The sequence below is a fragment of the Salvelinus namaycush genome, chromosome 11, assembly GCF_016432855.1.
Source record: "Salvelinus namaycush isolate Seneca chromosome 11, SaNama_1.0, whole genome shotgun sequence".
In the NCBI taxonomy this organism is placed as follows: Eukaryota; Metazoa; Chordata; class Actinopteri; order Salmoniformes; family Salmonidae; genus Salvelinus; species Salvelinus namaycush.
The window spans coordinates 36992255-37005534 of record NC_052317.1 but is presented as its reverse complement, the minus strand read 5'-3'; the positions used below and the strand labels follow the sequence as shown (position 1 = coordinate 37005534).

Sequence of the window (13280 nt, the reverse complement as noted above, 5' to 3'; positions counted from 1 at the left end):
ACAGTTTTAGAAACTTCAGAGTGTTTTCTATCCAAATCTACGGGCCTGAGTAGCAGGAAGTTTACTCTGGGCACTCTTTTCATCCAAACGTGAAAATGCTGCCCCCTATCCCAAACAGGCTACATCTACACTGATTGAAGTGGATTTAAAAAGTGACATCAATAAGGGATCATAGCTTTCACCTGGTCAGTCTGTCATGGAAAGAGTAGGTGTACATGTACACATTCACACACATCTAGTTAGTTTTTAACACCCCAGAAGGCGGCTAGGTGAAAGATTACACTGGTAGGCTAGTTAGTGGTAGTATTAGAACCATAAAAACATACATTATTAAATACCTTATGATTGAAAGGTTTTCACAGGTTTCCAAAGGTTTAAACTGTGTATATTATCAGTGAGAGTTTAGATTCATATTCCCTTATCAAATCAAATCAAATCAAATGTTATTTGTCACATGCGCCAAATACAAATACTTACCGTGAAATGCTTACTTACAAGACCTTAACCAACAATGCAGTTCAAGAAAAAGAGATAAGAAAATATTTACTATATACAGGAGATACCGGTACCGAGTCAATCTGCGGGGGTACAAGGTTAGTCATGATAATTTGTAAAGGGACTATGCATAATAAACAGCGAATAGCAGCAGTGTAAAAAACAGGGGGGTATTGTAAATCAAACCAAATGTTATTAGTCACATGCCCCGAATTCAACAGGTGTAGACCTTAGAGTGAAATGCTTACTTACGAGCCCCTAACCAAAAATATAGTAAAAAAAAAAATGAATTTGAATAAGAGATAAAAGTAACAAGTAATTAAAGAGCAACAGTAAAATAAAAATAGTGAGATTATATACAGGAGGGTACCAATACAGAGTCAATGTGCGGGGGCACCGGTTAGTTGAGGTAGTATGTACATGTAGGTAGAGTTATTAAAGTGCCTATGCATAGATGACAACAGAGAGTTTATTTCACCTTTATTTAACCAGGTAGGCCAGTTGAGAACAAGTTCTCATTTACAACTGCGACCTGGCCAAGATAAAGCAAAGCAGTGCGAGTGGTGTAAAGAATAGCAGTGGTGTAAAGAGGAGGTGAGGGGGGGGGGGGGGGGGGGAGGGGCACTGCAAATAGTCTGGGTAGCCATTTGACTAGGAGGTAGAAGCTGTTTAGAAGCCTCTTGGACCAAGACTTGGTGCTCCGGTACCGCTTGCTGTGCGGTAGCAGAGAGAACAGTCTATGACTAGGGCGGCTGGTGTCTTTGACAATTTTTTGGGCCTTCCTCTGACACCGCCTGGTATAGAGGTCCTGGATGGCAGGCAGGTTGGCCCCAGTGATGTACTGGGCCGTTCACACTACACTCTGGAGTACCTTGCGGTTGGAGGCAGAGCAGTTCCCATTCCAGGCAGTAATGCAACCCGTCAGGATGCTCTCGATGGTGCAGCTGTAGAACCTTTTGAGGATCTGAGAACCCATGCCAAATCTTTTCAGTCTCCTGAGGGGGATTAGGCTTTTTCGTGCCCTCTTTATGACTGTCTTGGTGTGCTTGGACCATATTAGTTTGTTGGTGATGTGGACACCAAGGAACTTGAAGCTCTCAACCTGCTCCACTGCAGCCCCGTCGATGAGAATGGGGCCGTGCTCAGTCCTCTTTTTCCTGTAGTCCACAAACATCTCCTTTGTCTTGATCACGTTGAGGGAGAGGTTGTTGTCCTTGCACCACACAGCCAGGTCTCTGACCTCCTCCCTATAGGCTGTCTCGTCGTTGTTGGTGATCAGGCCTACCACTGTTGTGTCATCAGCAAATTGAATGATGGTGTTGGAGTCGTGCCTGGCCGTGCAGTCATGAGTGAACAGGGAGTACAGGAGGGGACTGAGCACGCACCTCTGAGGGGACCCCGTGTTGAGGATCAGCGTGGTGAATGTGTTGTTACCTACCCTTAGCTTAGTGATGAGCTTTGAGGGCACTATGGTGTTGAACACTGAGCTGTAGTCATTGAATATCATTCTCACATAGGTGTTCCTTTGTCCAGGTGGGAAAGGGCAGTGTGGAGTGCAATAGAAATTGAAGCATATGTGGATCTGTTGGGAAGATGTTGTTGATGTGAGCCATGACCAGCCTTTCAAAGCATGTCATGGCTACAGACGTGAGTGCTACGGGTCGGTAGTCATTTAGGCAGGTTACCTTAGTGTTCTTGGGCACAAGGACTATGGTGGTCTGCTTAAAACATGTTGGTATTACAGACTCTGACAGGGAGAGGTTGAAAATGTCAGTGAAGACACTTGCCAGTTGATAAGCGTGTGCTCACAGTACACATTCTGGTAATCCATCTGGCCCTGCGGCCTTGTGAATGTTGACCTGTTTAAAGGTCTTAATCACATCGGCTGCGGAAAGCGTGATCACACAGACTTCCGGAACAGCTGGTGCTCTCATGCATGTTGCAGTGTTATTTGCCTCGAAGCGAGCATAGAAGTAATTTAGCTCATGGTAGGCTCGTGTCCCTGGGCAGCTCTCGGCTGTGCTTCCCTTTGTAGTCTGTAATGGTTTGCAAGCCCTGCCACATCCGACGAGCATCAGAGCCGGTGTAGTACGTTTTGATCTTAGTCCTGTATTGACGCTTTGCCTGTTTGATGGTTCGTCGGAGGGCATAGCGGGATTTCTTATAAGCTTTCGGGTCCCGCTCCTTTCGGGTCCCGCTCCTCCAGCTCTAGCCTTTAGCTCAGTGAGGATGCTGCCTGTAATCCATGGCTTCTGGTTGGGGTATGTCCGTATGATCACTGTGGGGTTGGAGCCATCGATGCACTTATTGATGAAGCCAATGACTGATGTGGTGTACTCCTCAATGCAGTCGGAGGAATCCTGGAAGATATTCCAGTATGCTAGCAAAACAGTTCTGTAGCTCAGCATCTGCTTCCTCTGACCACTTTTTTTATTGATCAAGTCACTGGTGCTTCCTGCTTTAATTTTTGCTTGTAAGCAGGAATCAGGAGGATAGAGCTATGGTCATATTTGCCAAATGGAGGGCGAGGGAAAGCTTTGTAAGCATCTCTGTGTGTGGAGTAAAGGTGGTCCAGAGTTCTATTTCCTTTGGTTGCACATTTAACATGCTGATAGAAATTTGGTAAAACGGATTTAAGTTTCCCTGCATTAAAGTCCGCGGCTACTTGGAGCGCAGCCTCTAGGTGAGCGTTTTTTTGTTTTCTTATGGCGGAACACAGCTCATTCAATGCTGTCTTAGGGCCAGCCTCTGACTGTGGTGGTATGTAAAGAGCTACAAAGAATACAGATGAAAACTCTCTCGGTAGGTAGTGTGGTCTACAGCTTATCATGAGATATTCTACCTCAGGAGAGCAATATCTCGAGACTTCCTTAGATATTGTGCACCAGCTGTTGTTTACAAAAATACAAAGACCGCTGCCCCTTGCCTTATCAGACGCCGCTGTTCTATCCTGCCAGTACATCGTATAAGCAGCCAGCTGTATGTTGATATTGTCGTCGTTCAGCCACGACTCCTTGAAACATCAGATGTTACAGTTTTTAATGTCTCGTTGGTAGTTTAATCTTCCTCGTAACTCGTCGATTTTATTCTCCAAAGATTGTACGTTTGCTAGCAGAATGGAGGGAAGTGGGGGTTTATTCGATCGCCGACGAATTCTCAGAAGGCAGCCCGACCTTCGGCCCCTCTTTCTCCACCTCCTCTTCATGCAGATCACAGGGATCGGGGCCTGTTCCCGAGGAAGCTGTATATCCTTCGCGTCAGGCTCGTCAGAGTCGTGAACGGAAAAAAAGGATTCTGCTAGTCCATGGTGAGTAATCGCTGTCCTGATGTCTAGAAGTTATTTTCTGTCATAAGAGACGGTAGTGGCAACAATATGTACAAAATAAGTAAGAAAATAAGTTACGAACAACGCAAATAAACGAACAAAAAAACACAATAGGCTGGGGGCACGTAAAACGTCTGCCTTCTTCTCCGGCGTCATCTTTGGGGGAAACATTTGATTATTTGTTCATCAGTCTTATGGATTGGGGGTAGAAACTGCTAAGAAGCCTTTCGGTCCTAGACTTGGCACTCCGGTAGCGCTTGCCGGATATTACCAGTGTTACTTTATCAATCTGTTACCCACTTTTTTGGGGGGTGAAAAACAGCTGCTAGGTTTTACAGTCAATTGCGATATAATGGTACAATATGCCAATACTAATACTACTGTCTTGAGTATACTGCATATCACAATTCAAAAGCAGCACCTGAAGACCTAGACTTGCGCATGTCACCAGCCTACACTTGGCCATAGACACTGGTCTTTGGTCAGTTTTGCAATTTTCCCACTAATTAATAATTACAGGATTTAGGTGGATAAACTGATTCCAGATCTGCGGCTATGGGAAAACTCCCATCAGCCCTGTTTCCTGGTGGACTGCCACGTAACAACACAAGTGCTCAGCTGGCAGGACGCCGTAGTAGAGTTGAAGCTAGCCAGTTATCAATATTACCTGAGCAGAAAAATATCAAGCATTAAATCCTAACTACGATATAAACCAGCCGTGTCATGGGGGGGTCGCAGAGTGTCGAGATACCGGGAGGAGGATCCGAAGGCTACCATGTTCTTCGGGTATGTGTTTATTTATTTTTTTGACGTCTGCAAAATAATGTTAGCATCCGTAAGAATGGTCCCACAGCAGAATCTAATTGTGGCCTCACCGTCAGATAGAGGCCGGGGATCACATTCCGGCCTAGATGCAGCTAATGCTAATAGACATTGTTAACGCTATTTTCCCCAGCATTTGCTACAGTTGCATTGTGGAATTGTCCAAGTTAAATATTTGCATGTATCATTTTACATGCAGCTTTGAAAGGTATATGCGTGTTATTGGTTGCATTGTATTGTTTGGTCAACAAGGTTAGCTGTCAAAACAACCAGACAGCTAGATAGCGTGAATGGTGTTTAAATGAGCTAGCCAGCTCAATGCTAGTTAGCTGTCATAATGTCAACTTTTGTAGGTGCTGCCGCGTTGCTGACAGAATCCTCAACATCACAGAGTCATGTCTTTAATCTACACATTTGTCAGACCACCTGAATGTCTCATTGCTCCCTAAATGTATAGACCTCCATCTTCAATATGTTGATGTGACAAGGATCCGTTTGATCTTGAGACAGACAGGTAGCCAACCTTCTGGTATTACAGGTGTAGCTTGTAATACCTATTTCATTCTAAGGCTACTGCTAAAAGTTCAAAGATGATGTGCAACGCCCTAACATTTGCCAAGAAGATTGGACCTTGGCTGGATTTCATGTCACAGGCGGTGGTGTGAATACCCTGTAACTTCCATGGTCCTTGTTCAAGCCTCGCTCCAGGTGCTCCCCTTCAATCACAAAATACAGTTGTTACAAGTCATGTCTTCTCCTCAGGTTCAGGAGAATTCTCCAGGACACCGTGCAGGACTGGAGCCTTTCTTTGACTTCATTGTCTCCATCAACAACGAAAGACTGGTAAGCAAAGACATGCTGTTGAATCGGTATGTTCAACACACACTTACTACATGCACATACACAAACCCCCACTGACAATGAGGATGCTGTCTTGTACTGTATAGCTCTGATTGTCCATTCTACTTATTCTAATTCTATAATTGACCCTGTGTGTGTTTCAGAACAAGGACAATGACACTCTGAAGGACCTGTTGAAGGCCAGTGTGGAGAAGCCAGTTAGAATGCTGGTTTACTCCTCTAAGACCCTGGAGCTCAGGGAGTCCACCGTCACCCCAAGCAACCTCTGGGGTGGCCAGGGCCTGCTGGGTGTCTCCATACGCTTCTGCAGCTTCGAGGGAGCCAATGAGAACATCTGGCATGTGCTGGTGAGTAGCCAGTAGCCAATGGGTGTGCCCAATTTAGCTCGCCGGGCAGGTTTAACTCTTGATATAAGGTAGGATTTCCGAGTGGCACAGCGGTCTAAGGCACTGCATCTCAGTGCTAGAGGCATCACTACAGACCCTGGTTCGATTCCAGGCTGTATCACAACCGTCCGTGATTGGGAGTCCCATATGGTAGAGCGCAATTGGCCCAGCGTCGTTAGGGTTTGGCCGGGGTAGGCCGTCATTGTAAATAGGAATTTGTTCTTAACTGACTTGCTTTGTTATACAAAGTACAATTAACCAAGGGTCTCTCTCTTTCTCAGGAGGTGGAGCCTAACTCTCCGGCAGCCCTGGCTGGCTTGCGGCCCCACACTGATTACATCATAGGAGCCGACACCGTTATGAATGAGGTGTGCACACTCTGACACTACTATTCCATGCATTCTACACTAGGAGTTAAGACTAGCCAATCAGCATTTGGGTACATGTCATTGAAGTTGATCTCTATCTCCCTCCTCAGTCAGAGGACCTGTTTTCTCTGATTGAGACCCATGAGGGGAAGGGGTTGAAGCTATATGTCTATAACACAGACACAGACAACTGCAGAGAGGTGGTCATCACCCCCAACAGTTCCTGGGGAGGGGAGGGCAGGTAACCAACATACAATACACACACTACACACTTCAGTCTGACAAGTGACATCGCACTAATGCTATCTCCTGTTCCCCTGTTACAGTCTGGGATGTGGGATTGGATACGGTTACCTGCACAGAATTCCCACCCGGCCATTTGAAGAAGGGAAGAAGATTAGTTTTCCGGGTCACATTCCCAGTGGTGAGCCCATCAGCGCGCTCAAGGACGGATTCACTGAGGTTAGTATCGACCCAGAATCAGAACAGCTATAACTGCCTGGACGGTCAGTGGACACTGTCACTTTATGCTCTTTTGTAATCCTTCTACTATGACATACACTGAGTGTACAAAATATTAAGAACTCTTTCCATGACAGACTGACCAGGTGAATCCAGGTGTAAGCTATGATCCCTTATTGATGTCACTTGTTAAATCCACTTCAATCAGTGTAGATGAAGGGGGGAGATCAGTTAAAGAAGGATTGTGTATGTGTGCCATTCAGAGGGTGAATGGGCAAGACAAAAGATGTAAGTGCCTTTGAAAGGGGTATGGTAGAGAGTGCCAGGCACACCAGTTTGTGTCAAGAACTGCAACGCTGCTGGATTTTTCACACAAACTTGACACAACTGTGGGAAGCATTGGAGTCAACATGGGCCAGCATCCCTGTGGAACGCTTTTGACACCTTGTAGAGTCCATGCCCTGATGAATTGAGGCTGTTCTGAGGGCAAAAAGACCCCCCCCCCCGGTCAGGGCTAGGTTATGAGCTATGAAAAGCTCATTATGCATGTACAGTACCAGTCAAAAGTTTAGACACACCTACTCATTCAAGGGTTTTCCTTTATTTTTACTATTTTCTACATTTTATAGAATAATAGTGAAGACATCAAACTATGAAATAACACATATGGAATCATGTAGTAACCAAAAAAGTGTTAAACAAATCAAAATATATTTTATGAGATTCTTCAAAGTAGCCACCCTTTGCCTTGATGACAGCTTTGCACACTCTTGACATTCTCTCAACCAGCTTCATGAGGTAGTCACCTGGAATGCATTTCAATTAACAGGTGTGCCTTGTTAGGTTAATTTGTGGAATTTCTTTCCTTAATGCGTTTGAGCCAATCAGTTGTGTTGTGACAAGGTAGGGGTGGTATACAGAAGATAGCCCTATTTGGTATAAGACCAAGTCCATATTAGGGCAAGAACAGCTCAAATAAGGAAAGAGAAACGACAGTCTATCATTACTTTAAGACATGAAGGTCAGTCAATCCGGAACATTAAGAACTTTGAACGTTTCTTCAAGTACAGCCGCCAAAACCATCAAACGCTATGATGAAACTGGCTCTCGTGAAGACCGCCACAGGAAAGGAAGACCCAGAGTTACCTCTGCTGCAGAGGATACGTTCATGAGAGTTACCAACCTCAGAAATTGCAGCCCAAATAAATGCTTCAGAGTTCAAGTAACAGACACATCTCAACATCAACTGTTTAGAGGAGACTGTGTGAATCAGGCCTTTGGTCGAATTGCTACAAAGAAACCACTACTAAAGGACACCAATAAGAAGAGACTTGCTTGGGCCAAGAAACATGAGCAATGGACATTAGACCGGTGGAAATCGGTCCTTTTGGTCTGATGAGTCCAAATTTGAGACTTTTGGTTCTGACCGCCGTGTCTTTGTGAAATGCAGAGTAGGTGAACGGAAGATCTCTGCATGTGTAGTTCCCACTATGAAGCATGGTGGTGTGGGGGTGCTTTGCTGGTGACACTGTCAGTGGTTTATTTAGAATTCAAGGCACACTTAACCAGCATGGCTACCACAGCATTCTGCAGCGATACATCATCCCATCTGGTTTGCGCTAAGTGGGACAAGAATTCGTTTTTCAACAGGACAATGACCCAACACACCTCCAGGCTGTGTAAGGGCTATTTGACCAAGGAGAGTGATGCAGTGCTGCATCAGATGACCTGGCCTCCACAATCACCTGACCTCTACCTAATTGAGATGGTTTGGGATGAGTTGATCGCATAGTGAAGGAAAAGCAGCCAACAAGTACTCATTATATGTGGGAACTCGTTCAAGACTGTTGGAAAAGCATTCCAGACGAAGCTGCTTGAGTGCCAAGAGCGTGCAAAGCTGTCATCAAGACTAAAAAAAAGTTTTATTTAACTAGGCAAGTCAGTTAAAAACAAATTCTTGTTTACAATGACGGCCAAACCTGGACGATGCTGGACCAATTGTGCGCAGCCCTATGGAACTCCCAATCACGGCCGGATGTGATACATCCTGGTTTCGAACCAGGGACTGTAGTGACGCCTCGCACTAAGATGCAGTGCCTTAGACCGCTGCACCACTGGGCGCCTAAAGGGTGGCTACTTTGAAGAAACTTGTAAAATATATTTTGATTTCTTTAACACATTTTTGGTTACATGATTCCATATGTGTTATTTCATAGTTTTGATGTCTTCACTATTATTCTACAGTGTAGAAAATAAAGAAAAACCCATGAATGAGTAGGTGTCCAAACTTTTGACTGATACTGTATGTATGACTGTCCCTCCCAGTGCAGACAGGCGAGACCGAAAGGAAAGGTTTTCATTAGAATTATGAATTACTAGTTTTAAATGCACTTGACCTTCCCTGTTCATCATCCACCCCTCACATATTTCTCTATTCCTCTCCATCTTTCTCTCTGCTTTTGCCTTATTTCTCCCTCCCACTCAGGTTCAGCTCTCTGCTGTAACCCCACCCCCTGCTGTGCCCTCTGTCCCCACGGGGTTAGAAGATTCGCTGTCCAGCCTGTCAATCAACTCAGCTCCACCCACCATTCCAAGTGAGCTTCAGACAGGTACTTAATCTCTCTTGCTCTCTCTCTCTCAACATAATATGGTATCAAAGTGTTAGGAAATCTGCGCCACCAGAGTCTCTGGGTTCGCGCCCAGGCTCTGTCGCAGCCGGCCGCGACCGGGAGGTCCGTGGGGCGACGCACAATTGGGCTAGCGTCGTCCGGGTTAGGGTGGGTTTGGCCGGTAGGGATATCCTTGTCTCATCGCGCTCCAGCGACTCCTGTGGCGGGCCGGGCGCAGTGCGTGCTAACCAAGGGGGCCAGGTGCACGGTGTTTCCTCCGACACATTGGTGCGGCTGGCTTCCGGGTTGGAGGCGCGCTGTGTTAAAGAAGCAGTGCGGCTTGGTTGGGTTGTGCTTCGGAGGACGCATGGCTTTCGACCTTCGTCTCTCCCGAGCCCGTACGGGAGTTGTAGCGATGAGACAAGATAGTAATTACTAGCGATTGGATACCACGAAAATTGGGGAGAAAAGGGGATAAAATAAAAAAAATAAATAAAAAAAAAGTGTTAGGAAATGTCTGGAATGGAATGTGGCACCAGGGTTAGACCAATCATTTTTAATATGGGTCCAGATGGCCTCCCCACCCCCTTCAAACTCCCAGTGGAAATGAATATTTGCAGTGGAAATGCTACAGATGGTCTAAGAGGGGTGGGGAAACTCAGACCCCTTGACTTTGTACGCATTTTGTTACGTTACAGCCTTATTCTAAAATTGCTTCGTTTTCCCCCCCTCATCAATCTACACGCAATACCCCATAATGAAAAGCAACATTTTTAAATATATTTTTTAATGTTTGCAAATTTATTACAAATAATAAACGGAAATATCACATGCACATAAGTATTCAGAACCTTTACTTTACTTTGTTGAAGCACCTTTGGCAGCGATTACAGTCTTGATTCTTCTTGGGTATGACGCTACAAAATTGGCACACCTGTATTTGGGGAGTTTCTCCCATTCTCCTCTGCAGATCCTCTCAAGCGCTGTCAGGTTGGATGGGGAGCGTTGCTGCACAGCTATTTTCAGGTCTCTCCAGAGATGTTAGATCGGGTTCAAGTCCGGGCTCTGGCTGGGCCACTCAAGGACATTCAGAGACTTGTCCCGAAGCCACTCCTGCGTCATCTTGGCTGTGTGCTTAGGGTCGTTGTCCTGTTGGAAGGTGAACCTTCGCCCCAGTCTGAGGTCCTGAGCAACCTGGAGAAGGTTTTCATCAAGGATCTCTCTGTACTTTGCTCCGTATATCTTTCCCTCGATCCTGAATACTCCCAATCCCTGCTGTTGAAAAACATCCTCACTGCATGAAGCTGCCGCCACCATGCTTCACAGTAGCGGAGGTGCCAGGTTTCCTCCAGACATGACGCTTGGCATTCAGGCCAAAGATTTTAATCTTGGTTTCATCAGACCAGAATCTTGTTTGTCATGGTCTGAGAGTCCTTTAGTTGCCTTTTGGCAAACTCCAAGCGGGCTGTCATGTTCCATTTACTGAGGAGTGGCTTCCGTCTGGCCACTCTACCATAAAGGCCTGATTGGAGGATTGCTGCAGAGATGGTTGTCCTTCTGGAAGGTTCTCCCATCTCCACAGAGGACCTCTGGAGCTCTATCAGAGTGACCATCGGGTTCTTGGTGATCTCCCTGACCAAGGCCCTTCTCCCCCGATTGCTCAGTTTGGCAGGGCGGCCAGCTTTAGGAAGAGTCTTGGTGGTTCCAAGCTTCTTCCATTTAAGAATGATGGAGGCCTCTGTGTTTTTGGGGACCTTAAATGCTGCAGAAATGTTTTGTGCCTCGAACACAATCCTGTCTCAGAGCTCTACAGACAATTCCTTCGACCTCATGGCTTGGTTTTTGCTCTGGCATGCACTGTCAACTGTGGGACCTTATAGAGACAGGTGTATGCCTTTCCTAATCAATTGAATTTACCACAGGTGGACTCCAGTCAAGTTGTAGAAGCATCTCAAGGATGATCAATGGAAACAGGATGTACCTGAACTCAATTTCGAGTGTCATAGCAAAGGGTCTGAATACTTATGTAAATAATGTATTTCTGTTTTTTTATTATTAATACATTTGCAATAATATCTCAACTTGTTTTTGCTTTGTCATTATGGGCTATTATGTGTAGATAAGGGAAAATAATATGGCTGTAACGTAACAAAGTGGAAAAGGTCAAGGGGTCTGAATACTTTCTGAATGCGCTGTAGGTCCTTTATCATTTATTAAGTTCTATTTAGTTTTAAATGTTAGTGGGGCCTGGAGTATTTAAAATATATATTTTCTACCCAAAATAATTACTTATTTATGACATTTTCTACTCAAACTTCCTGCTGGCGCCTGCGGGACGTAGTTTGCCAACCCCTGGTCCTCTCTCTACTATACAACTGTGTCCTAACTGCTCATATTCTCACTCTTTCTTTTCCAGGTCTCCCCACCGTTCCCCTGCTGCCCACCTCCCTTAGCCCCCTAAACCCAGCCTCCACGACCTTCAACCCCGCCACCACGCTACCAGGTCAGTACACGCCTCTTCAGAATTATATTTCAAGATCGAATTGAAACGATCTAATCTTGCACACAATACCTTTTTCTACACTGATTAAGTATGTTTATTTGTGTGCTAATGTAGGTCTGTTGCCTCTCCCGGGCGGCCTGCCCCCATTCCCAAACCTCCCCAACCTCAACCTCACCGCACTACCAGACCTCAGCGCTGTATCGCTAGCAGGTATTAGCGGGCTACTGCCACCTGGAACAGCAGGTTTATACAGCTAATGCTAACAGTGGGTTTCCACCCCCAGGCATTAACGTATTATGTACCAGTGTGATTATTCCTGTGTTCAACTACAGATCTCTCTCTTCTCTCTCACCTGCCCCTTCCTCCCCCCTCCATTTCAGGATTCCCTCCACTCGCACCCTTCCCTCCTCTGAACCTGCCCAGTCTAGCCCCCCTCCCCCCCCTGCCTGCCATGCTGTCCCAGCTCCCCCTCCTGCCCCAGGGGGTAACATCCCTTCCCCCTGTCGACGTCTCCTCCTTCACCCCCCTCACCCTTTCCACAGTCACCCCCGCCCCAGAGCAGCAGACCCTTCCTGGTGCCACAGTTCCTGCTTCAGCCGCCACAGAACCAGCCGTCGCCTCAGAGACCATGGAATCAAAGGCTGCCACGAAGACGTTGTCGTAACACAGGAAAAGTCTCATACCCAGAATCGAACCTGCCGGTTTCTCTCTGTCTCGTTCTCTTTCTCACTCACTCTCTCTCATATTTATTTAGCCAGGAGGGACAGAATAATTTGCCACGGTGAGGCTGGTGCAGTCAGTTGGAAACAGAGCAGAGGAATAAAGGAGTGGCTGAGTGGCAACAAGCAGGGTAGCCCTGCCTGCCTGTCTGACCCACACTGCCTTAGTTTCATTCAAAATTCAAATTCTCTTCAGTACCCTTTAGTAAATACAGACATATATTAGCTAGATATTCCTTTATATATACTTTTTTTGTTAAATTGCTTTGATTGTTTCTGTTAAAGATTGAAATCTGCATTATTTTGCACCACATGTTTTGAAAAATATTAGGCATGTTTGTCCCTGTGTACTCTTCTCTCCATGCACCTTTCGTTTATAACAGAACTCTATAGCCTACCCTTAAACGTTGTGTGAGGGTGGTAGTCACTAGATGGCCATGCCAGAGGGGACCGAAATAGGCAGGGATATCGTCAGAACTATGAACATGAACTATTTGTGGCTGGGCTAGGGTTTGTGGTAAATATCGTATTGGGGGTTAGACAGCGCTTCCTGTGCCGTCCTCTGGCATGGTGGGTTGAAGAGATAGGAAATGAAGGCGAAGTGAGGCTTTTCAACTACACGAGGGCGCTGTGTTACAACTTTATGAAAACACCCTGTAAACATACTCGAGCAATAAAGCCAATGGAATTTTAAAATACTTTTTTATTTGTGCGTGTTTCTCTCTTATTT

The 13280-nt window shown here is 45.8% G+C and overlaps 1 protein-coding gene across 2 annotated transcripts; it reads left to right on the top strand.

The window, feature by feature from the left end:
• Nucleotides 1–4413: 4413 nt before the first annotated feature.
• LOC120056121 (Golgi reassembly-stacking protein 2-like) lies at nucleotides 4414–13251 on the top strand. Of its 2 annotated transcripts, none has more exons than XM_039004312.1 (10): nucleotides 4414–4606; nucleotides 5405–5485; nucleotides 5647–5850; nucleotides 6171–6257; nucleotides 6368–6498; nucleotides 6584–6719; nucleotides 9205–9313; nucleotides 11745–11831; nucleotides 11946–12041; nucleotides 12212–13251. In XM_039004312.1, exons 1-10 carry the CDS (start codon nucleotides 4544–4546, stop codon nucleotides 12493–12495), a joined length of 1278 nt encoding a protein of 425 aa, XP_038860240.1. In that variant the 5' UTR covers nucleotides 4414–4543; the 3' UTR covers nucleotides 12496–13251. The 2 variants fall into 2 exon arrangements, with proteins under 2 accessions (XP_038860240.1, XP_038860239.1); XM_039004311.1 differs by having other exon boundaries at nucleotides 4415–4606; nucleotides 9205–9328.
• The last annotated feature ends 29 nt before the right edge of the window (nucleotides 13252–13280 follow it).